At 29.1% G+C, this 26,146-nt stretch overlaps 1 protein-coding gene across 1 annotated transcript in view; it reads left to right on the plus strand.

The window, feature by feature from the left end:
• Positions 1-21,580, plus strand: part of LOC129968966 (uncharacterized) — a 106,086-nt gene extending 84,506 nt beyond the window's left edge. The window contains exons 3-7 of the mRNA XM_056083349.1: positions 10,153-10,302; positions 13,379-13,499; positions 15,601-15,782; positions 17,434-17,570; positions 19,951-21,580. Of these exons, the coding sequence (XP_055939324.1) occupies positions 10,153-10,302; positions 13,379-13,499; positions 15,601-15,782; positions 17,434-17,570; positions 19,951-20,115 (755 nt within the window). The 3' untranslated portion in view covers positions 20,116-21,580. The remainder of the gene's footprint in view (positions 1-10,152; positions 10,303-13,378; positions 13,500-15,600; positions 15,783-17,433; positions 17,571-19,950) is intronic.
• The last annotated feature ends 4,566 nt before the right edge of the window (positions 21,581-26,146 follow it).

Raw genomic sequence — 26,146 nt, forward strand, 5'->3', positions numbered from 1 at the left:
TTATGCTAGGAAATGTTAGCTAATCACAATTTAAGAAGCTCAACTCAATAAAAATTCTTTCGATATTTATTGTTCCACATATATCGTTATAAATATAGTTAATATTTGGAAAATATAATTATTTGTGAAAAATTTATTAAAAGATGGAATTATTGTCAATATTTCAATTAAAACAATTTGCATTTTTAAATTCGTTTTAATCCATCCCGGGAAGGCATAAGACAAGAAGGTTCGGACAAAACACGTCCGCCACAGCGTGTCACAAAGGCAGAAGTGGGGAAGATGAGAGAAATAAATTATCCCTCGACATGAAATTTCCGCCACGTGTCAATTCAATACACGTGTTGACATTGAGAAGGGCAACGGACGGATCATTTTCATTCGGCACGTGGAACTGATGGCGCATTATTTTTACAAAGCTTCAGTTGAATTAATTAAACAGAAGAAGTGGAATGGGATCAGGAAACAAGAGAACACTTTAGAATGACCCCGGCATGGGCCGAATCAGGAAAAAAATTAGGAAATTAATTTGGATTAAATTAGATATTAAAATATCATTACATATATACTAAAGACTTGTTAAAATTTCATCAAATATGTTATATACTTACAAAGTTGGAAACAGAAAGGTTATTAACTATCTATTCATGAAGTAAAGTAAAATATTTTCCTTTTCGATAGGAATCTCTTTTATTTCTGACATTTTTTTTCTTTGATTCTTTTCTGCAGAATCATTTTTACCAATAAATCCTTTTACAGAGTAATATTTCATTGTTCATGCTTTTATTTTGAACGATGCTGGTAACATTTTTCCTGATATTGATCCTAGAGCGTTAAAAATGCAATGAAAGGAATTTTCAAATGAATGAAAGGAATGAAAATCAAAGGAATTTTCGCCAGATAAAAAGAAATGAAAAATTATCTGCCATTCCTAATGTTTCGCTTTCCTATCAATCGATTACGAAAATGTAAGGATCGAAGATCGATAAGCACTAATGAACATGAAGAGTAATGCTGTAAATTTTTAAACAGTGTATGTAGCATGGGACGAGGAAAATCCGATTATCGACGGAAAGGGTTATTCATAATTGAGCGAAACATTTACTGCCATTCATAAATGATGGAATGTACCCTATATTTCGCTGAAATAATCTAAAGAAGAATTCAAAATGATACTTTTGAAGCTATCTTCTAATGTGTATCTTAGTGATGTGATGAGGTGGATAAAGAAGTTGATTTCTTAAGGAAGTATATTAGTATTTTGTTATTGTTTAAGATTAAAATGACTAATAAACCATTTTACAACAGTTTTTTATGTTCCTTTAGTTATGAATGTAAAAATGATAGTCTTACCTCAATGACTTACCAGATACCTCAACATTTTTAAAGTAAAATAATATGCGGATAACAAAATTTGACATTTCAATGTAAAGTGTAATTAAAAACAACTGCATCGACTGCAAATGTATAACATTCGTTTGAAACTGTGGATATAAAGAAACACGTTGAATTATATTTGGTACAGACAAATACAATATTTAAATAAATATGGAACAACTTTTTTACTACTTAATAAAACGCAAATTTTAAATCCATATTTATTTTTACAGTCAGTATAATTTAAATTGAGAAATGTAGACTATGAATCCATAATATTATTTATTGAACGTTACTAAAGTGTTATTAAATCTGTCAATCTGTTGCAAAATAGATTAGCACTAATGTGTTGGCGACATTTTTTTTACCCTCTTTTATTCACTGAATTCATCTCATATTCATATATTTTCTGACGATCTGCAAACGGACAGGAATAAAAAAGAATAACTTGAAACTAGATCAAAGACAAGTCATAAAATGTCTTTCCTAAAACTTATATGATTATGTTTCAAAGTGACAAGTTATAATTGATTGAGTTGCTGTTTATAGAGCTATTCCTGCTCATATTTTTAGCTGACTTATTTTGACTAAAGATCTAAGAAGAAGAACCTTTGTAACAAGAATAGCAGAAGTTAAGAACAGTCGATATAATTAAATCATAAATTACAATCAGCAACTACTTTTACGATTTCCATTCTCAAGAAAAAGCATCAGTACGCAAGTTTATGTGTCATTTGTTGTCAGTTTTGCAGATACTACTAATTTTTAATTGCTTAAATGTTTAAATTTATTTAATTTTTGAAAGACGTTTCTTACTTTATGTACAGAATGACAATTTGCTCTTTATAACATACATCTTCATTTAATTCAGATTTAGAAACTATTTTCACTCGTATTTTACTTAAAATGGAGTAAGATAAAAGCTAATTTACTTCCATCTAGAGGCCCTTTTCAGCACTTCCAAAACTACATCATTGTTAATTTATGATGAAAGTCTTTAGATTAAATTTTTGAAGTAGTTCTCTTAGTTTTAATTGCTTTTTGAAAATATCGTTTTCTTTGCAAAACTAAAAGGGAGACCAGAATTCATATTTTAAACGTATTTTAGTGGGAAAACTCATTATTCCTGATACAAATTAGCTAAAAGTCAATATAGCTAAATTGGCAGTATTCTGAAGCTTAAATAATTAATTAGGATCTGTTATGAAAGTATTAAAACATTTCAGAAATTCACAATGAATGTAATTTGTTTGTAAAAATTGAATCAAATAGGTAGGTTTCATTTTCCATGGCGGATTATTTTGACAATTTTTGCGTACTTCATATTGGAGTAAGAAAGAAAAAAGAAATTAAAATGAAATCTACGATTGCAAATTTCAAGTTATCATGTGAGAACATTATTATTTTTTAAGTCATTATTTATCTTAATTAATTATTTATCTTAAGTCATTAACTAATTTAAACAGGCTTGAAACAATCACGAGACATACATATAATCATACATATATATATCACGAGACAATCATACATATATATAATTTTAAAAAAAATTCATTTTCAAATTTTCTATCTGGCAAACAAAGTTTTGGAGTACGACCGATTTTGAGATGAATTAACAGCTATGATGTCATAGTTCTACGTCAACCCTTTAAAAACGCATCTGCTGTCAAAAAAGCATACGTAAATACGTAATAATAAAGCAATACTGGTAAAAGCAGGTAAATCTTTTAAAAACGCATCTGCTTTCAAAGAAGCATACATAATAATAATGCAATACTAGTAAAAGCAGGTAAAAAAATATATGTTATCAAAAGATGATGATGAAAAATGCCATTTATGCTTTATTCATTGCCTGTGCGATTTCGAGCTTCAATATCCATTGCCTAAGTGATTTCGAGCTTCAAAACCTCCTTACCAAAACAACATCATGTTCTCATGATTAAAAAAAAATAGGACGCTAAAAATAATAATACCCTTTGTTTTCTGATTTTAAGCAAAATCTCTTTTAAATGTAGAGGAACATAAACGTTTTAATAAGAGGAAATTTTCGAAAGTTAATAGATTCGATTTCTATATCTACAAGAAAATTCAGTTGTGCGATAACATACTCTGAGAGCTTTATAATCATTCCGTTGAAGCGAAAAGAATGTATTTATTTTGAAAATGACGATGGTAATCTAATCTTAAATATGTAAAGAAAAACTCTAAACTTTTTAAATATCGAATATTAATCCATATACATTACCTTATGAGTCATTATATTTATTACATTTTTGAATAGCTTTCCTCTTAGCCTCTTATAGTTCATGAATGAAAATATTTTTCATTTTTCATTCAGGCTGATAAAGAAGGGTATGTCAGTAAAGATATTTAGCATAAGAGGATAAATTTAATTTAAATATAATTTTTCATCACTGGTCCAGGAATCCTGCATATATTTTGTGTTCTTTACATGATGGTTGTGGAAGTAATCAAGAACAGTATTTTTTATAAGTAACAATTGTAAATACTTTGAAGTTGACAAAATCAGAAAATATAATTTCATATCAAGCGAATTTGAAAAATATCCCGTAAATCTTACAGTCCTGATTTTCATTGCATACTTTCGTTCCTCAAAATCAAATAAAGTGTTTTCATAGATGAGTTTTAATGGCATTTGATAAATCATATTTTTTTAAATAATCAAATTATTTACGCTATTATATCCCGCCCTAGTGATTAATTCAGGAAACGGAAGGAAAAAATTACTCATGATATTACAGACAAATGATAAATGCTGCCGAATGTGTGATCCAGACATCTATTGTCATAAGCTACTTTGTGTCACTAGGCATTTTTTTCTGCTGCAAGATACACACAAATTTTATTTAACTAGAATTTTAGGAAGAACCTGATCGTGTGGCTTGGAAATCAGGAGTTGAAAAGCAAACTCGGCTATTGTTTTCGACATCTAATTTCGCACATTATGAGATCCATAACAAAATAAATCTCTTTTATATTTTAAAAACAGATCTGAACAAAGAAATCCGCTATATTTCGATCATATAATGGGAAATTTAGTTTTATGCATTTATCATTGTGAAATTTTTGAAAATTATCTCTTAAATTTAAAGAAATTCCTTCAACTGACGATTATTTAATCCTGGGAAAAAACAATTAAAATTAAATTATTTGCTGTAAGCAAACTGTCTCATTATGTAAATTAAAATGAAGTAAAGCATCATAAATAATAAGCTGGGATTCAGATTAATTTTCACTTTAAATTATACTAATATCAGAAGAAAAAAGTTTTCTGCCAATTGCAGCAACATTACGTACAGCAGAAATAAAATTTTGAAAAATACTGATGTCCAATTTTATTTAAGATTTTTATCTTATCAATTGCGAAACGGAAACAGGCTTGCTATTTCTTTCCCCCCGAATAAACATCCTTGAAAAACGAACCCTCATCTTTATTCATCCCATTCAGCAACAATATATCGCAGGCCTTCCTAATTGCCTTCTATTTTAGCATCACTTCTAATTAAGCTCCTTTTGCTGGTAATTAGGATGGTCCAACTCATTAGCAAAGGAGCTCGTTGTGAAGGCTAATATTATTACTGTAATTGCTCATTAAATTACTTGGGATATATTTCATTCATAAAGTGGATCCTTATTGAATTAATTAGGCCCAGAGTGCGCACGTCTTTTCTCAATATAAACGGCTTTCAACTTCAGACTTCTGAACATGACTGGATTTAGCTTTCAAAATAGTCTCTTCTCAGTGAGATGGAAAATGACGAAAAGCCATTAAATGGAACGTTCTTTTTTAACGGGCAAGAATTACTTTTATTTAAATTTATTCTGTTTTTTTTCTTCTGTTTCGTTATTTTTATTTAGAAACTGTGTGTTTAAAATTTAATCTTCATATTTTCAAAATAGTAAAAGCATTATTATGTTTGTATACACTGAAACGGAGGCTATAAAAATGAAGTGAACATTAATGGAGAACACATTTGTGTCATTTAAGAAGTTTCTGTTGCTTTTTTTATATTAGAGATAGTCGAGTCACCATTTAGTTTCAACAAGCATTTGAATGAAAATATTCTAAGTTCACTCGGTCTCAACAAAAAATTCTGTTTGTCAAATATGATATACATTTGAGTAATTATACAGTTTAATAATAATTTCATTTGTATCAAATGCGCATATGCACTCAGAAAAGCACCATAATGCGACCTAGCTATCCTAGATAATAAATGAACCAAAGCGTTGGCCTTTTTTTTTTATTTATCAATGAATTAAAAAATCAATAAGTAAATTAATTGGATTCATTTTTGTTAACATTTCGAATAAAAATTAGTCGATTGTTTTTTTCTCATCTAATATGCACGAAACTGTGTTGAGGCATGCATTGTAAAACTTTTAGTATAAATACTTAGAAAGTTTTCGTTCTCCTAGAAAAATAGACTTACGATTCAATCTATCCATATTATTCTTAGGTTCTATATTTCGTAATCAGTAAGAGATAATACATATCCTTTTTGGAAATATTCTCTCTTTGTGCCTTTTCTGCAAGATAAATCTGTCGAGAGATTAGCATATTTCCCACTTTTGCGATGCAGAATCTTATTGCGTGGGCTGCCAACTCAGATGTAGCCCTCATTATCCTACCATGGTTGAAAACTCTGACATCTTTTCCAAATTATGCTTTGTGTAGCTTCAAAATATTTATTTAACTATACTAAATTAAACCTCCAACTTTTGCTTCGCTTCAGCAAATAATTAATACTAAATTATTAAAAAAAACTATTTAAAAAATTTCGTACCTAATAGTTATAATTATTTAACGTTGTGTTTGTTATTCTGTAATTTTTGTAAGTTTTAATCGCTTAAAATGTAACGACAATACGAAGTCTTAAGTAAGTTAATATTTCCACCTCAATTATATGCTTCCAGATTTTGAGTCCTTTCATAAGATCAACTTAAAGTTGAAATCACAATCTTTACATCTTACATAAATAATCATAAGACCCCCTATAGAGAAATAATTCCGCAAACTGCTTATTTAGTCCCTTTCTGGCCTCGCTTTTCCACTCCAGTTGCTTTCAAGGCACGGTGCTGATCGATCCTTTTTTCCTGCTTGTTTCAGCTCCCGTTTCAACGATTCGCTGACAAAAGGAGACAAACAGTAGAGAACGTTCCGTGTCGCCCTCGGGAAAACCCTGGCTCTCAAAGGGGCACAGCACGCAACAATGCGGACGCATCTTCAGCTTAATTTGGAAACCCCCGCCGACAAATCGTATCTCGAATTCTGTTTCTTAGAAAGAAGACCGCATAATGGCAGTCTTGGATGAATTTCAACAGACCGGAAGAAATCACAAAAGCAGCATATTCGCATTGCGTCGTTTCCTAATGTATAAGATGGCTGCTGTAGCATTTGCCATAAAATTGCTTTGTGTTCAGATGAAATGAATTCTGTTTACAAGGAATATAAATAAAACAACACTTCAATGCTGACAAATGATGCAGCACATGATGGGGCAATTTGTATGCTCCAAAAGGCTTGGATACAATCTGTCTATTAGAAATCTAATTATTAACTGTAACAAATGATTTGTAACATCTTTTATGTATATAAAGACTATAAAAAAGCATTAAAATATATAGAGAACATTTATACAACTTTTTAAAATTTTAAAATTAAAAAAGAACTCGAATAAAACTTTAACTGCCCAAACTTTAAAAATACATTTTCGAAACTTAAAGAAGATACATTACAAAAAACGATTTTTTTTGGTTGTTGTTGTTTAGACTTTTTTTTCAAAGGCTACATGTAATATTTTAATATACTGTGACAAAATTTGACTAATTTAAGACATTTTTAAAAGTAAATTCTTATTCTTTAATAAATTATGTATCTTTGAAAAATGATAAATTTTTAGGAAAGTTATTATTTGAAATTCAGTTTTTTGTAGTGTAATGAAATTCCCAATGAAGGTAGAAAGAGTTAAAACTGTTAATAGTAAGAAGCTGATTAGTTCTTATTAGAACTTTAAAAGCATCATTTCAGTATCAAAGTATCAATACTTTATTTATTTAAATAGTATTCAGGATCAGCATTTTACTCAAGTGAAAGACTGACAATTCTTTCTAAAATCCGATTTCCATCATAAATAACTCATAAATGAGAAGTGCAAACATGCTTTTATTTTTACACATAACAAATGGTTTACTTTAAAGTAAAAAAAAAAAAAAGAACAATCAATAAAAAACTTCTAAACTGAAAAGTTCCAGAAGCATTTTAAATAAACATATGCAGATTTTTTCCCAAAAAAATTGAGAACACAGAAGTTGTTCGTACATTTTTTAGTTGAATTTTATGGATTGTACAGAAAATATTACATTCATCTTATGAATTTTAAATTTTAAATTTGGTAGCTCTTGTTCTAAATTGTCTTTCTACATCGTAATTTCCATGACATGCTATTCCTTCATGGCTTTTATAGCGTTCCTGAATTACTGAATAATTAGGAAATGGCTCTTCAAAGAGAAATAAATATTGATGTAAAAAATTCGTATTAAGATTATTTTTTAAAAAAAATCTTGTCTTGAAATAGCTGAAATTGTTGATAGAAGCCACACTTGTGTTCAGAAAATCATTGTAAAATTTAAAATTGATGGATTGATTCAACATATACGTGGAAGAGGAAGGAAAGGTATTCTAGGAGATGTCACAAAATGGAAAATTCTGAAAGAAATCAAGATTGATCCTAAAGTAAGTGCAGTCAAGTCAAACTTGCTACAAAAACCTCTCAAAGCATTGGCGGAAGTGTAAGGATTGAAACTGTGCAAAATGTAATAGACTAGTTGAATATACAAATCGAGTTGTTATAAACAAACTATTTATCAGCTTACAAAATCAGAAAAAGCGTTTGGAGTTTGCAAAAATTTTTTAAATGAGGAACCAATAACTTTTGGAAGAAAATTATATTTAGTGTTAAAAGTAAATTCATCACTGTTGGAGGTGATGGCCATCGCACTTTATGAAGGAAGCAGAGTACCACTTTGAATCCAAAAATATTATGTCCTACAGTTAACATGGAGGTGACTCCATCATGGTTAGGGGTTGTATGGCTTCATCCGAGGTCAAAAATTAAGTTTTTATAGATGGCATTTTGAACCATATGGTTTACTTGGATAAACTTCGCAACAATCTAAAAAAATGCTAAAAATTTAGGTTTAGATGGGAATTTATTTTCCAGCAGGACAGCGACCCCAGACATATGGCACGAAGTCAAAATGTGGTGGGGTTTTTTTTCATTGTAAACAGCAGTTACACACACACAGTCACAACCCCCACATCAATGTCATTGAAAATCTGATTACTAAATTCGAAACAGCGATCCAAAAATACGAAATTAGAAACAAAACCACTTTAAAACAAGGGTTGCAATAAGAATGGGATAAAATATCATCAGATATCACCAAAAAGTTGGCCAATTGGTATCACGATGTTAAGAGGCTATTATAAAAGTCAAATCATATGCAACTAAATATTGAAACGGTCTTTGTATGCGAGATAATGCAAGCATTTCATTGGTATAATATTTTACTAAATTTTTTGAGGCAAAAATCTGCAAATATTTATTTAAAATGCTTCTGGGACTTTTCCATTTAGAAGTTTTTCTTTGATTAATCTTTATTTTTCCTTTAAATTAAACCATTTGTTATTGTAAAAATAAAAACATGCTTGCACTTCTTGGTATTTATGATGAACATAAGCAGTCTGAGGGTAATAGAAACAGCACAGTGAAAAAAGCACCAATTACTAGTCGCTTCGCTACTAGAGACTAATGCTTTTCTTAAGAAAAAATTTCAAAGAATACACTTACTCGATTCAACTAATTCCTCATATGAGCAAGTAACGATTAAGAAACTTCTGTAACAAAACGGCGAACATTTCAGTGGTGCAAATATTGTTCTTTCGGCACGATATGTACTCTGCTATGTAGGCATCGAATTCTCCAATGCTATATTCCTGATGATAATCTGACTATATTCCCGATAATCTGACATCGATATCTGAGAAATCATTGACTTATCAAATTATCCAAAAAATAAAATAAAAATCGCAAAGAATTTCATTAGAATAACAAGACCACAGAACTCTGAAATAAAAACAAACGATTTCAAAAAGCTCGAGCAGATGTTTTTAATTTTTTTATTTTCTGTTCTGACGAAATTTGTGAACAGACGATTTTAATTAAAATAAATTAATTCTGTATGAATTGCAGAAGTTTAAATATTATCTACTCGTTAGTTCACTTTAAAAATAACACTGGAGTATTTCATTAACAGTAATAATTCTTTCAATTATAAAGCTAGTTTAATTAAATTCATTAATGTATATTTTTTTGCCGATTATTAATTTCTATTTCTCACAAACTTGTTGTAGTTGATATACAACTCAACAAGCAAAAAAATTGTAAACAAATCGGCTCCAGGTTTACTCGGATAATTATTTCGCTGCATTGTTTGGGTTACCATATTGGCGAAAAACTCGGGGGCACTTTCAACCAAATGGTGCGTAGTAAGTTATTGGCGCTGATGTAATTATGGATCATAAATTTTCATGAAATAAAAACAGACGAAATCGGACAGTGGGGCTGAGTGACCGATTCTTTAGATTTTTCCACTTATTTAAAAATGTTTAGATTCTTTTAAATCTTTCTTGTATCATATACCTTTTTGTACCATGGAACAATGACTACTAATTTTTTTTTCTTTTTACAGCCCGTCAGCTGGGTGAAGAATGCGTAGAACATGCTCAGTGTCGAGTCTTTGAGAAGAATGCCTCTTGCGAAGAAAACTCCTGCGTCTGCGATTCGGGGTTTTACCTCCTACACGACAACAACGGCTCGCTCTGCAATCCAGGAAAATCAGGTAAAATAAATACCGACACCATGGATGAGTAAAAACTGTTACAATTTCATTTAAAGTGCATTAATGGAATAAATATGTTCCTTCCAAACAATGTTGAAATTAAAAATTCTGAGGCAAATTGTGTGATAAAACTATTATTATACTTATAGAATTTTTCATATAAAAATGAAAAACAAAACTGTTTTTTGAAATGCTTTCTATCAACAAAAGGAATATTATTAATATTAATATTAATTAGAAGAACACAGAACCGAAAAGCAATCTGAAAATCAAAAATATGGTAAAAAATAATTGTGTTTCTAAGCATATGAAAAAATATTTAACAATTGACATTTGCATTTTTTCTTAACATGTTTAAATTCCCTTTTTTTAGTTTTTAAATACTTTAATTTAAAATTTTCTGAGCTTTTAGCTTTATGTTTTATAAACATACATTTCCGTCGACAGCAGATTTCTCAATGCAAAATGGAGTTTTATTTTTAATAATTATCACTTTTAAAAGTGATTTATGGCTCTGTAAACTTACTTCGCAAAATGTCTGAAAGTATTTATAAAGAGGGATACATATTTATCCTTTCGTTTTAGGAGAAAGTTGTTTCTAATTTCGGAGACACAGTCACGGACACCTCAAAGATTCGGATTAAGAGCAAAACAAACTATTTTTAATACATTTCCTTATGAGCGATGTTTCGTAGAATTGTAATTGTAGATTGGGAGATATTGTAACTTCTCCGGTTAGATTGGCCTGTATCAATCTGGGTTGAGCGTTTGCTTGAAGAGAACTCTTATACCTACATGGGAGACATTTTGACTGGATAGCGCTGTTGGGCGTGATTCAAAAGGGTTTGAACAAGTGCTTGTGGAGTTTTAATTGATGAGGTTATGAAGCTGGAGAGAATCGCAATAACAGCGATGAAGTTGGTGGAAGAGCTATTGAAGAACTTATGGAGCTAAATTTTGTACCCGCTAAAAAGGAGCAAATAAGATTTGGCCATTAGAGGAGGAAAGAGAGGAGGAAATATTAAAGAAGAAAATATTAGAAATGAGAAATTATTGGATTGTATTTGAGAAGCATCGCTTTTACAAATCAGTAGCTACGTGCTCTACAAATTCATTTAAGAATAACACTGTGACTCATTCTCACCAAATTTTGAAGCGTGGCCAAAGACAAATGTCTTTAGACACTTTTCCTATAAAAATAAACGTGAATTATAAATAATAAATTACTTTATTATAAATTCATTTCTGTTTTTTTTTTTCGGAATGAAACAAATTGCTTTAATTTACAAGGATTCATACGGAAAAAATTATTTCGCTTAACAAATGTTTTTTACGGCGAGTTAGATACGGGGACGAATTATTCTTGTTAAGCTCCACTCTATTAAGATATCTTTATATTTCAGGTAATAAAAGTAAAAATAATCATCAATATCATATGCTATGCATCCTTTAATAAAATCATTTCATTACAACTCGTAACATAAATGCAAATAAAATAAATTAAAAAATGTTTGCATAATGTCGTATATAAAATGAAACTAACAAAAAATAATTAAGATTAAAAGTTCTGGCGTAAAATTAATGGTAAAATTAACGAATCGAATTATGAGTCAAATCCGACAATGGTATTATCTTCTGTTAGTCTGTATAAGAACTTTACAACTCAAACATCTGGAGAAATCTTTGAGACTTTTCCGCTTACACCCTAATAAAAAATGTGGACTTCGAACAAAATTGTGAAAGCTACGATTACTCAAATTTTTATTTTCAAAGTTCCGTTCATGAGAATTTTGTGTTTCGTAGCATAGTTAAAAAAAAGCCAAACATGTATCTAGATGCTTTTATAGATCGATTGAAACCAAGATTTAACAATGTGCGGCAAGTTTAATAACAAAATGATACACCCAGAATTCATTGTTCTAAGTCGTTGGGTTTTTGAGTTATGACATTACATGCATGACAAAATATAACCGAAAGTATAGGCAATCGATCTTCTGACGAAGTTTGCTCAAAATTTGATACTTATCTATATTTTAGATGCCAAAACTATTTATCCAATATTTTCCATCCTGCTCTTTGTGTTTTGTAAATATCGCGTTCCTTTGCACTGGCATAGATAGACAGACGGACAAATTCCTTATGATAGGATATCTGTCAAAATTTGACAGAAATATATATATATTTATTGTAAAGACAACATATTAAATGTCATCCGTCTAGAACGAAGAATTTTTAAATTATTGTTGATAGACAGACAGATTATCGTATTTCCAAAATTATATGTTTTCGATTCATAGAAGTCAAGCTTGAAGATTCATAAATATCCCGAATTTTTTAACGATTACAATACTTTCTTTTTGTACGTGAACACAAAAAGGCAATATTAAAAATAAATTAAATTGACTATGAAATCGTGTAGTAATATGCGAAATTTTAGATATGTATTAAATTTTTATTTCTATCAACCAAAAAAAAAAACATTTGCCTTCTTATTTGGAATGAGAAATGCATACTATGTCTTTTCACCTTCATTACACAACGAAGCACAAAATGCGTCATATTGTGACTGACTAAAATGAAATGGAGGTGAACCAGATATTTCCGCTTGAAGACTTTGAATTCTCCCTCTTTATTCTTTGCGATATGTTCTTTAGATACAGAACTTTTATAAAGAGAACTTGAAAAAAACTTATAAGTATACGAGATACTCAAGAAGGCAATGCTTCCTTTTTTATTTTATACTAAAATTGAAAAATTAGAATAAATCTTTGACATAAATCTATCAGATTCTGTCTTATTTTTGGAGTATCAAAACTTATATAAATTCTAAACATATTTGTCCACTTTGAAGCCTAAATTGTTTGAATCTCTTATGGTGATGGGTAAAAGATGATTGTGCAGTAAGTATCATGCTCAGAGAGAGATGAAACACTCCACTTTTCTACAATAATTTCTCATTTTATAATTAATTTAGAAATGGCATTGCAATTGACTTAGCATTAAGGCCAAGTTTTGTTTTAGACTTACTGTAAATTCGTATAAAGCAAACTAATGTTTATTTCTTTACACTTTTCAGCTGGTGGCTCTGGAGATTACTCAACGGTGACTTCAGGCGTGGATAAAAACATGATTATCGTGCTTGCAGTGTTGAGCATCATGTTCGTCGGAATTTGTGTGGCCCTACATTTGTTTAGCAAGTAAGAGATGTTTTTACTTTTAAACCAACGATTCATTCATTACAAAGAAATTTACATCAATGCGTTCTCCTCGCGATTTTTTTTAATTTGCTGACAATTATAATAGAACTGACTTCAATTTCGAAAAGTAACACGTGAAGTTTTCAAATTGTAAAGTGATGTACAGTAGTGTAAGGGCGCAATGAATTAATTGTACATTGTTTTTTCAAATTCATATTACTTTAATTCTGCCATTTACTTCATTAACAAAGCACATTTATATTGAAATCTGTTCATCATGTCCAAACAATGCCCTGGTAAAATTATAACAGAATTTTTAAAAATGTTTTTCAAACTGTTGCATTTTATAACTTATTCAATAACTTTCTAATAGAAATTTATTTAGTAACTTTTTAATAGAAATTTATTTAGTAACTTTTAATAGAAATTTATTTAGTAACTTTTTAATAGAAATTTATTTAGTAAATTTCTAATAGCCACTATTTCTACAGCCCACCAAAAAAATTCACACCCCTTGGCAAAAGATAGTCATAAATGTTTGAAATATTATTTAAATAAATAAATAAAAAAAATACTAAGATTAACTATATTAGTTTACCTTAGATACAACGACTATATTAAGGAACGAAAAAAATTCGAATTTTCTTTGGATGAATTTCAAGAGAAGAGACTTTACAGACCACGGTTATTATGGCCCTCACGGAAAGATGGAATTTTCTTTTAACAAGAATTTTTTCACCTTGACTTCAGGCACTTTATTCCTTTTCTTATTAAAGCTTATGATGGAGGGAAAACTTCTTTGCCAAGTTTACTCACGATCGCCTTTCGGTGGTTTATTTTGTTCTTTGATATATCCTTCAGGTCAACTATCATTTCTTGCCCATTTAATCTTGGCTAAAAAAATGACAATATAACGAGATCCAACATCAGACAGAGAAAAAAAAGCCCAAACTAATGAAACCTAGGATGAAATGTTTTGGAAAAAACATGATATTTATGGAGAGAAAAGTTTTCCGAATTCATTTGTTCCTGTCGTCTCTTCTGATATACTGATCTTTATACATCAGTATTTCAGAAGAGCCGACTTAAAAGAGTATCAGTATATAAGTTTGGGAAGCAATTACCTATTTTTTCATGAGATAAGTAATCACCCGTTTCCTTTTTTTAAAAAAATTCTGATGTCAGATTATGAAAACTCAATAAAATTAGATTATGTGACAACGTAGAAGCGTTGGGATTTTCATCACTTTATTACAATTTTCTAAAGTTAACGGATGGAAAATACTACAGAAAAATACCTTTTCATTGTTTTCTTGAGAACAGAATAACTAGAGCAATTTTTTTTGGATATTAACTGACTTGGAACATGTTGTTAGAAATGTCAAAATCTCGGGCGAGTTCGTAAATGGTCCATCTAGCTCAAAGGGGGTGGAAATGGTGTAAGGAAGTTGTAATTTTCATTCCGCTGTAACTGTTTTAGTATTGAAGATAAAAAGACGAACAGCTTTTGGATTTAAAGTTTTTCGATAACTACAATATCTTAGAAGTTAGGAACTGAAAAGTGATTTTCAAACCCTAATATTGACAAATCCTAATATTCACATTAACAATTTATACGTTGCCAGATAGTAACTTAGATGTCTGCCTTTGTCTTCCAGCTTGCCGAGAGCATTTTTTTAAAAAACATCAAGTAATTATTAGTATGAAAGAGGAAATAAAAGCTTTTACGATCAAACAAGGGTTAAATAAATAAGAGAATAGCGTTTTCGAGTTTTTACTTTGATTCACAAATTTTAGAGAAGAAGAAAATTTGTTTTTCTTCAGAGTTTATGATATGCGCATAGATCCACAATTCTTTTCTTGGTAATGGTTTTTGTACAGTTCCCTCATTTTTATGTTTATGGTAATTTTTTGTATTATGCTTTATTAAAATATTTCATATCGAATCCTTTAAAGCCTCTCTAAAATTAACAATAATACAAATCATTTTTATGTTTATGGTAATTTTTTGTATTATGCTTTATTAAAATATTTCATATCGAATCCTTTAAAGCCTCTCTAAAATTAACAATAATACAAATCATTTGATTGTTTTTTGCAGAGCCCGTTTCAGGAACAGGAGGACCATCTTCAACTCTCCCCATCCTCGGCTCATGCACATCAAGTTGGGAAAAAGGAAGAAGTCCAGCGTCCGGACGCAACACCTTCCCCCGCCTCCCGGTCAGTTCATCCCACGACACCATAGTTTCTCCGGACACCACTCTCCCTATCCCGTTCCCAGAGGTGAGTCTTTTTCTGACTCGCCTCTTCCTTCATATAGAGGATAAATTGGAAAAGCAAAACAATGGTCAAGATAAGTTAGCCCAATGAATAAAAGTATCCTATTTCATTGTCCACAATGTAAAAGATAATGCAAAGTTTTTTTCATTTTTCCTTGCAAGTTCAAATCAATCAATATTTATAAAAAGTCACAAAAGTATCGCTTTTTAACAGTTTACTTTATCTCAGATTAGTTAAAAAGATTATTATGTGTGTGCATACATGTGTATATGTATACATGCGTGTATATGTATATGTGTATGTATGCATGCGTGTATATGTATATGTGTATGTATGCGTGTATATGTATATATGTATGTATGCGTGTATGTATATGTATATATGTGTGCATTGTATATGTATGTGCGTGTGTATATGTATGCATGTGTATGTGTATGTATGAGTGTGCATGTGTGCATAAGAGTACGTATGTGCGTAAGTATATGTATATGTATATATGCGTGGGTATATGTGTGTGTGAGTGTGTGCGAAAAAGTGTTTATCGCTTTTGCGATTTTTGAAATAATTCCTATGTCTGTTATCTAGTCATATTTAACATCCATTACTTTGAGAAGTAATGATCATTGTTTTTCATGGGAACACGAAAATTTCATCGTGAACTACATTTTCACTGTACACATTATCAACGAATATAGCAAGTATCTCAACAGCGTCACCAATTATGTGTTTAGCATGTTTCTCCTGATATTAAAGTAAAAGTCAGATGCATTAGATAAAAATTACTATTATCGGTGCATTTTAAAGTTACGACTTTTTAAACTGAAGACACAATAAAATTAAATACTTTTAAGACCAGAAACAGGTGTTAACAGATATATTAACAGATTATAATAGATACAAATATTTGGATTTTTGTCTTTCTTTATATAAAGACTGTTAATCAGTATCTTATTTATAACATTGGCAAAAGTTTAGTTAGAGTTTCTTAATTTGTGTCAAGAAGTATTATTCAAATTTCTTTAAAAGTTCTCTAACAAATATATTTGCACTAACAAATATAAAATAGTTACATTGGAATATTTCTCGACTTTACCACACAGTTTTTATTTTATGTTGGAAAGGCTAAACAGTTTTATTTTACAGCTTTATTCCAAAACTTCTTTGAAAAAAATAATAACATCGATCATACTTTTATTTTGTGAGTATGTACAATTCCAAACCTAAGATAATGAATATTTTATCATTAGCCTAGGTTTGCAGAAAATACAATACTAAAAACATAATCTGAGTTTTTTCCAGTTAATAAAGAAGAGCGCAATTAATTAAAGGAAAAAGACAACATTATGTGACTTCAAACATGAATGAATGCACGAACAAAATGTTTCGAGTTTTTTAGGTGGAGAGAATGCACATTGTAGCTTTACAAAATTATATCTACTTTCATTATGGATAATATACAAAGAGAATTCTTAACTTGCCTATTATACGTTTTATTTTATTAAAGAGAATTTTGTGTTATTTCAAATAAGATAGAGGTTATTTAAAACTTGGTTTAAAAAAGTACCAGAATTGATCATAAAAAATTTCCGTTTTTTTTTTTTTTTTTTTTTTTTTGCAACTGCTTGATTTTTATCTCTTTCTATTCTTGTTTCAGTATCTAAGACGCGAAGCCACGAGTGCTTACGGTCGGCCCTCAGCCGGGAGTCTTCGCCCAAGTTCGAACGCCGCCCTAAGACGGCGCCCCTTGCCGAGAGGGAATCACTGCCCTCGAGCGAGGACCTGGACAAGAAGGTAAGAAACATTTCTTTAGTCAGAAGAAAGTAATGGCATGTGATAGCTTTCAGAATATGAATATACTTAAAACTAGTGCTTTTACATATTAACTCATGAACATCACAAAGAAAAAAAAAACATAAAAAAACTTATTAGTTTTGTTAAAAAATATTTTTGGAGAGATAAGTTTTTCTTTTTAATGTAAAAGGTCAACAGTTGATTTGATACGAATTCATTTTATTATATTTGAGTAAATTTTTAAAGCCCAAAATTGAAATAATTTTTACATTATCGGTATCGTTGTGCATCGATTTTATTTATCGAAATAAGAAAACAATTGCGAAATATGTTTCACTGTTTCCAAAACTATTATAGAAGTCTCATGTTATTGGTCGACTGCGCGATTTTCCGTTTGTCAAGGAATTGAAGTAAAAATAGCATAAAAAGGTTTTTAAAAAAATACCAAATGTTAGAATTTTGTTTATTTATTTTATAAGTTCGGAAGCCATGGCCTTTCTTTATGCTCCACTGCTTCAACAGAAACAATTATACTAGAATTTTTTTTTTTTTTACAAAACTATATTCCAATAAAAGAAATAACCTTCTTAAAATTGGCTGCTTTATGATTTCCTAGACATAGAGCATTCTGTATACATTTTTCACAGTATACCACTGCGTTAAACAATATAAATTTCTCATTAATTAATTTCTATGTATCAGGCTTTGGTCAAATTTAATAGTGGTGCATAATATTTTGAGACAAATTTTATGAATTATATATGGTAAGAAGTTTTAAGAAATCTTAAACTGTGATAAATAACATTGTTATAAAACTTAGTACAATTTAAATTAAAATTTGTTTTTAACATTTTATTCAAAAATGATAGCCAGAATCTATTAATGTGAAAATCACAGAAATGTCACTTGCAAAAGTGTTAGCGTTCACATAATTTCCACCCATTTCCCTTAGGAACTTATTTAGAAGAAGACATGTAACATAATGGATACGAAATCAAAATATATAGATTTTCAATTCTTTTAACAAACTATAATTCATTTAAATGAAGTGGAAAAGATTTCTGAAACCCTCAGGCAAAAAAATTTATACAGCTCAAGATATGTAAATGATTTTGTGCCCCTTACCGAAACTTGCTTTTATATTCATATTACATGGACAAGCATAACGAAGCTAAATATAAATAATACATTTGATTCGAAACTTCATTTTTTTTAAATTAACGAAACATTTAAAAAAGTTTAAGCATTTTTCAGCAATATTCATTAAGTTGCATTTTAAACATGAATAATTCTTTAACATAATTAATAAGAATTTTCAGTTACAGTTAAATACGTTTTCTAATTTAATATTTATTACGTAGACGCGTGATTTTCATTTGATGAAAAAGAATTCCATCGTTGTAGCGTCTCGAAGCAATCGCCTGTTGTCATCTAATGGCTTAACGAAATCTGCAGATTTTGAATAAAACACAAAATAATTAATAGTTCTTACTAAAAAAATAGAATTTCAGGATTTCAATTTATGAAAGACTTTCCATAGTTCCCTTCATCATTCATTTTATACGATACTCACGTATTAAAGATTCAAATCAGAACTCTTATAGAAACTGAAGAATAAAGTATTTTAAAGACTTATATAGGGAATTGATTAACAATATTAATGGAAATAAAACTTAATAAAATCAATTAGTGTTTCTTTTTGATTCCATGATAAAAGGAGTAGAACAGAATTTTTGCTTTATAATATTAATCAATCATGATATGGTAGTGTATCGACAATTGAAGAAACGTGTGCAAGAATTCAATATTTAGCTCTTCTAAGTAACACTATCCCTACTAAGCATTAGATGAATAATATGGCCATAATATTCATAGCTAACCGTTAGATGAATCTAGTTCTAAATATTGATGTTATATTGTCACAGAAGAGTACCGAATAGGCGGCAATCTTGAAAAGACAAAAAAAAAAAAAAAAAGAGAGAGAGAACAAAGACAACAATTGAGAGTGTAAAAGATTGTACATCAAAAATTCAGTTTACTTAAAATCCACTAATTGATATCTCTTCGTATCGCCTATAGATGCAGAAAAGGAAGATACCAAGAAAAGTATTGCATTGATTTAAAGTTTTTATAAATTTCATTTTTATTAGAGAATTTACAGTTTTTCTTTTTTCGAACATTGATAAGCTATATTTTTTCTATTTACTATATTTCAACATACTTCTTGCTTCTTGTTTTTTATACTAGAGTTCTACATTCAATGGGACAATGAAACAATGTCGACTTATGGATTTCAAACAATAAAAATTTTTATTAACCGACTTATGCATTTTGGATGAGAAAATAAAATATAACTAGTTTTTTTTTTCTTTTCTTACAGACTCCCGAGCCTCTGCAGAACGGCGGCCTACCAAGCCGGCTGAGCGAGGAGGAAAGCCAGCCGCAAGCCCCGGGCTCCCCAACAGTCATAATCACGGATGCAGATGGGGCGCACACAGTGGTAACGAGCCGCGCAACCTCCCCAGGTTCCGCCGTCAACGTCTGAGCCATTGTTCTCATCCAGTTCATCATCCCGCTTCTCAAACATTTTATTTGGAATGTGAGGCTAACACACATCTCTACGCTTAATTTGAATGAATATGGGTATCAAAAGGGTTCATGGGGCTTGGAATTTTTTAAAAGTTTGATTCAAGGTCAAAAGTCAGAGATAAAAAAATGTATTAGAATAATGCAAGAATTTTACATTATTCTTCATTGACATAAAGAATAAGCACAGAATTCACACAAGGTTTATTGGACATGTATTAAAAGAAAAGTCACTTGAGGGTTCTTATTCAATCGTAAGATATGCATAGATTTGTCATAAAATTTAAAAAGAGAAGAAAGTATGAAATTGCTCCAAAAATTTCAGTAATTATAAGCACTGAAATGCTTAATGGTTTTCAATTACAAAAGCTGAATCTGTAAAAATATTGTTCTTAAATTGAATTTGAAAAGTTTGGTGCCTTATTTCAACCTATATCGCTAGTTTGCAATTTCATATGGCTACAATGATGAGAATGCGCTTAGAGCAAATATTCCACGCCTTTTCGAATCCCGCTTTTCTGCTTGACAATGCAATGTGCTCGAATTAAAGTAGTCCGTTAACTGCCTCAGCATCGAATTTTTCTAATCAGCTCACAGGCTTTGTTCTCGCATTATAGTCAAGAAATAAAATTTCAATTTTTTTACATATAAATATTCAAATTGTAAATCAACCGGTTATAAAGAAAATTCATTAAAAACTATAGCCAATATTCTTTCGAAAATTTCATGAAAATTGTTAAGTTTTTCAATTATTCTTTCCGAATATGTGCATATACAATTTTAAAAAAATCACTTTCGAATTAATCTATGAAAGAATGATCTATTTGGGGAAAGATAATTAAAATATGTTCTATTTAAATTTTGAAAAGACTCTATAAAACAGTTTTTCTAAGTGTTCTGATGAACAAAGTTAAGAATGTTCTTTCTATATAATGATATTCTGAAAAAGTATTCAAAAATTTCACATACAACTAAGTATTTTAATAAAATACTAAGAGCTAGACTCAGAGCTCTAACTTAGTAGTCAGAAAATCACATTTTCAATTTGACAAACATAGTTCTAAAAAGGTAACTTTTAATCAAATTTTAATGTTAATATTGTGCAAATTTTGCTTACATTAATGAAAGCTTAGCTTATTTAAATATTGTAAAAATGCTTTTAACTGCAAACATATTTAGCTTGATAAAGATTCAAATAATGCACCAAAATAAATTCTACGTTTAGCCTCACTTTCCAATAACTTTTTTTATTTTTAAATATCTGTGATCGACTTTTTCCAAGTAGCCAGTATTGAAAAGATCAAATCTTGAAACTTAGTTTCATGTTGTTGGTAATTATTGTTGTTTTAAGCCCATGTTTTCACTTCGTCTTTTATTTTTCTGAAACTATAACAGATGTAAAAATACTGTTTCAGTCATTTTCATAAGAGAAATTAGATAATTTTCAATTGAATTTTTTATTATTTCATCGATGAATTTCAACAAGAAAATTAGATTCTCGAAAAGGCTTATTGTAAACATGGCCTTATGATATAAAATAATATTTTTTTCCCAGTTTGATTTCAAATATTATGCTACTTTTTATAATTTTATTCAATAAGTATGTTGACAATTTATTGTTATTTGTAAATATTGATATATTTTTGTATATTTTTATGGATTTCATATCGTTATCTATCTGATAAGTTATTTGAAGTAATGATGCATTTTGATTAGAAATATTCAATTAACTAATAATTATTGAAGAATCAGGAAATATTTTTTACATGCATTTCTGAAATGAATTAAATGATGTCATTAAATTACTAAAGCCACTATTTACGAAAAAAAAGCTGTTTACAGCTAATTTTTATAACAAATAATTTGTTTTAAAAATTAATACAAAAATTAACAATAATTTGTTTACAAAATTAATTAAATAATTCTGTCTTTCATAATGCATAATACAAGATTTTATCTCTAGTTTTAACAAATTGTTGATTATTTTTAAAGCTTGCGATTAATTTTTACATAATTTTTATTTTTATTTTTCCATTCGTGTCTGTTCTACTTTGGAATTCTGGAAATTATTTTCTCTAATTAGCAAGTAACAGTCTTACTGAAATAAATTGATATGATTTCTTTATGTAATTATTAATTTTATAAAAATTTCTATTATTTCCTTTAGAATTGCAAACTATTTTATAAATTTCTATTATTTTCTTTAGAATTGCAAACTATTTTATAAATTTCTTTAATTCCATTTCTTCTTTTACTCATTAACAGAAACATGAGATTACATGTCTTTACTTACTACTCTAAAAAATATAGAATAATATATAAAAAAAAGCTATTTGATTTTGATAATAATTAGTATTTTCATAGAATAAAAACATAAGAATAAAAATAAAAAAATATAAAGAATAAATTTATTTTTCCATTTGAATCGGCAAATGATTAAAAAGTTAGCATGAAAATTAAGACTAAATAACTTATGTTGTAGAAAATAAATCTGCAAGTCAATAATTTCTTAAAGTATAATTTGGTAATTTTCTTTACTGGACCATTGACCAAATTCTCCTTATGCAAATGACCTACCTTTTCTCTCTTTCTAATCTCTGCTATATTTCTGGATGCTATGGTAACAACGGACTACATTTGAGAAATCGAGCGCAAATGCATATGCAAGTGATGTTCGTTATTTATTCTGTTGAAAGTTCCTGAAGACTTTTCGAACAAGGCATTTTCAATCTGTTCTTGAAAATGTAAGGGGATATAGTCTCCTTAAATAAAAGTGTAACATGATAAAAGTTGATTTTGAAATATTTAAGAAGAAGCATACATATCTCTTGTTACTTTAAGAGACCAAAGTCATAATTGTTCTTTCTAAGTAATTTGTAAACTTATTTTCATTTCATTCAGTGAAGTGAACTTGTAAGAATCGACAGGAGTTTATAAAGGAGGCCATTCAATGGACGAAAAGCGATCACAAATTAAATAATTTTAATGAAAGGTAATCGATGGATAAAGTTAAAATTACATGGAAAAGTTTAAATTTTTCATTATTTAATGTGGTGGTAGAGGAAATCTTAACATCGCAGTACCTATTTTTCTAATTTTTAATATTTCCTCGTTTCGTTTCAAAGATTGTATGCCCTTCTCAGATATTTTTTAAAATTGAAGCCTAAAAATCTTCAAACGGAGGCAAAATAAAATAGCCGTACAACTGTGCGACAAATAATAAAAATGGAAAGTTCTTAAAATGAATGAAAAGAGAATTTGAATGATTTAATCTTGTATCATTAGACTGTTAAACTTGCCATAAGCTAAATCTGCCATTGCTTAATATGCCATGAAGTAAAATGTATTTTCTCTAAAATGAATACATTTATTTTCGTTCTCAAAATCTCGATCGATATATTAAACAGTTTTTTGAAATGTTCGTGAAGAAAGTTTTTAAAAGCATTCGAATGTTCTTACATGAGATTTTTCGTCATGAGGAAGAATGTTCTTATTGAGGATTGAGAATATTCTAACATGAAAAAGTTGCAGTGAAATGTCCGAGTCATAACGAGATCGATATTAAATTAGGCAAACATTTCAAATGAATTGATTCATTTTACTTTCTAACTATAAAGTAAATGTAAAATGAATGTTGTAAAATCCTAGACCAATATTTTTTTGGGGGGCCAGACTTTGCACAAAAGAGATATAATAAAAGAAAATGACATTTTTCTTCATGCAATTCGAAAATAGTTTTGATGAAAATTCGTTAAAGGCTTTTCTACAAGTGGAAATTCATTTTTTGGAGTTTCGGAATCCTTTTCTCAACATCTAGTACTATATAACTCAACAACTAGTACGACTTACTATCTCGATTCGTTGAATAAACACTTTGCACTATGGCAACATTCCTTGCGAATTGCTGATGCAAATATTGTTAATAAATTTAAAACATGTACTACAAAGGGTTGTATCATAAAAAATTATTATCATCTTGGTTCTCCAAAAAATAAAGCAATAGTCTGTTGTCCACAACGGTAATCGAAATCGTTTGCTTCTTTTAGAATAAATCTTTAAGAGGCTTGTTACTATCAATATTATTATTTTTGAAAAACTTCAGTAAAAAACATTGAATTTCTGTATTTTTTATCATGATTGATTGGTAGTTGGAAAATCTGCATCGCACAAGGGCCACTTTCTCCCAATCTTTATTTTGGTGAGACGATTTAGGATTTCAAACAAGGAATTAAATTTCTTGTTCCGTGAAAAGAAAAACATGAATTAAATATTATTTAATACGATGAAGCAAATTTACAGTAAAACTACTTGGGGCATTTAGAGATCTAGGTCTTTGATATAAGATTTCTTACCACCAATCTTCTAAAACCTTCACTTGAGCCATGCTAAAAAAATATTTCAAAATTTAACCTTTAAAAAATTCATCTTCCATCCTTTTCATATGGATATCGCCTTAAAAATGACGCTTTTAAATCAGCCCCACATATTCCTCTGCTTCCTGTCATACTCCTCATACATCGTAAAAATCATGTAGCCTAGCTTAGGTGGACATCATGCGTCGCACGTGACGGTCACAATCGGCGAAAATTATCAACAAGGAATTCATCGGCAAAGATAAAACGATGCTATGAAGATTCTTAATTCTTTATTCTTATACTCTACACGCGTGCTAGCTATGATTGTACAAGACTGTAAATATTTATCTTATATATATATATAAGCTCATGTTCTCTTTGTACATAGCTAATCTTTTACTAAAATTTAAATTTTTCACTCTTTCTCTGTTCTCTGGAACGATTCGAGAGAGTTGATCTCATAGATTGATTGCAGCAAGGCCTAAAGAAGAAGCAGATCTGCCTTCACTCTACAATAAGATGTTTATTTTTAAAATATATTAACAGCACGCATTTACACTAGAACTTATTTCTTTTATGATCTATGCATTGTGCATCACTGTAGTATAGAAATGCGAAATTTACATGATATTAAGAATGTAGTGTACTTCTAATGTATATATTTATGCATTTATACACTATTTACGTGAGTGTAACCATTATTTCGATGACAACCTTTTAATAAAAAAGAAATATAGAGATGAATATCACTTTTTATGTCGTATAATAACTGCTAGAATTAGTTACTTAGAAAAAATATACAATAGATTAGTAAGAATTTAAATCAGCTTCCATTTTCGATGTAAGGGTACATGTGTGGCATATGGAGCCTATATTAAAATAACAAAAGAGAAATATTATACAAAATTTTAATTATCTTTTAATTCATAAACAAGACATTCTTATAAATCTAAATTTTTTGCAAAAATTACTTCAAAAATAAGTGGTTATTAAAATAGTTGCAGGAATGCATGAACATTTAAAAACTAAAAATAGTTTTGTTCTTTGTAATATAATCGTCATATATAAGTTAAATGATGAACTATATTGTTGTAAAATTTCCTAAAAGATAAATTTCAGTACTAAATTATTTTACAAAAAATTTCCATAAAAGATCTGATTTTTAAAAATAATTACTTACGAAAATTAGTAATATCCGAATTAAAAAAAATACATCAATCAAACTTTTTAGGCAAATTTTTTATTTAAGTGAAAGCATGGTAATTTACAAATGTTGTGCTATTATTCTTTATATAATGGTTAACACTGTACTATATTTCGCTATTGTTGCCATTCTGAAAATGAGTTATTATTACCAAAATATGAAAAAACTTTCCTATTACATGGAGAAATTTCTCAATTATCAGTATATGTAGGCCTTATTTGGATTCTAAATTTCATTTTGAATTTAACTTTCTATAATTTTTACCTAAACCAATAATTATAAATTGAAAAAAATATCAAATTTTATTTCTGTCATTATTTTGTCCTTAATAGTGTTATCCAGTATATATCCAATATATTTTGCCTTTTGATTTGGTTTAAATGTTCATACGTTCTAAAATATATATCGATTCCAAAGAAGTTACATGTTCT

This window comes from Argiope bruennichi, chromosome 1, assembly GCF_947563725.1.
Source record: "Argiope bruennichi chromosome 1, qqArgBrue1.1, whole genome shotgun sequence".
Classification (NCBI taxonomy): domain Eukaryota; kingdom Metazoa; phylum Arthropoda; class Arachnida; order Araneae; family Araneidae; genus Argiope; species Argiope bruennichi.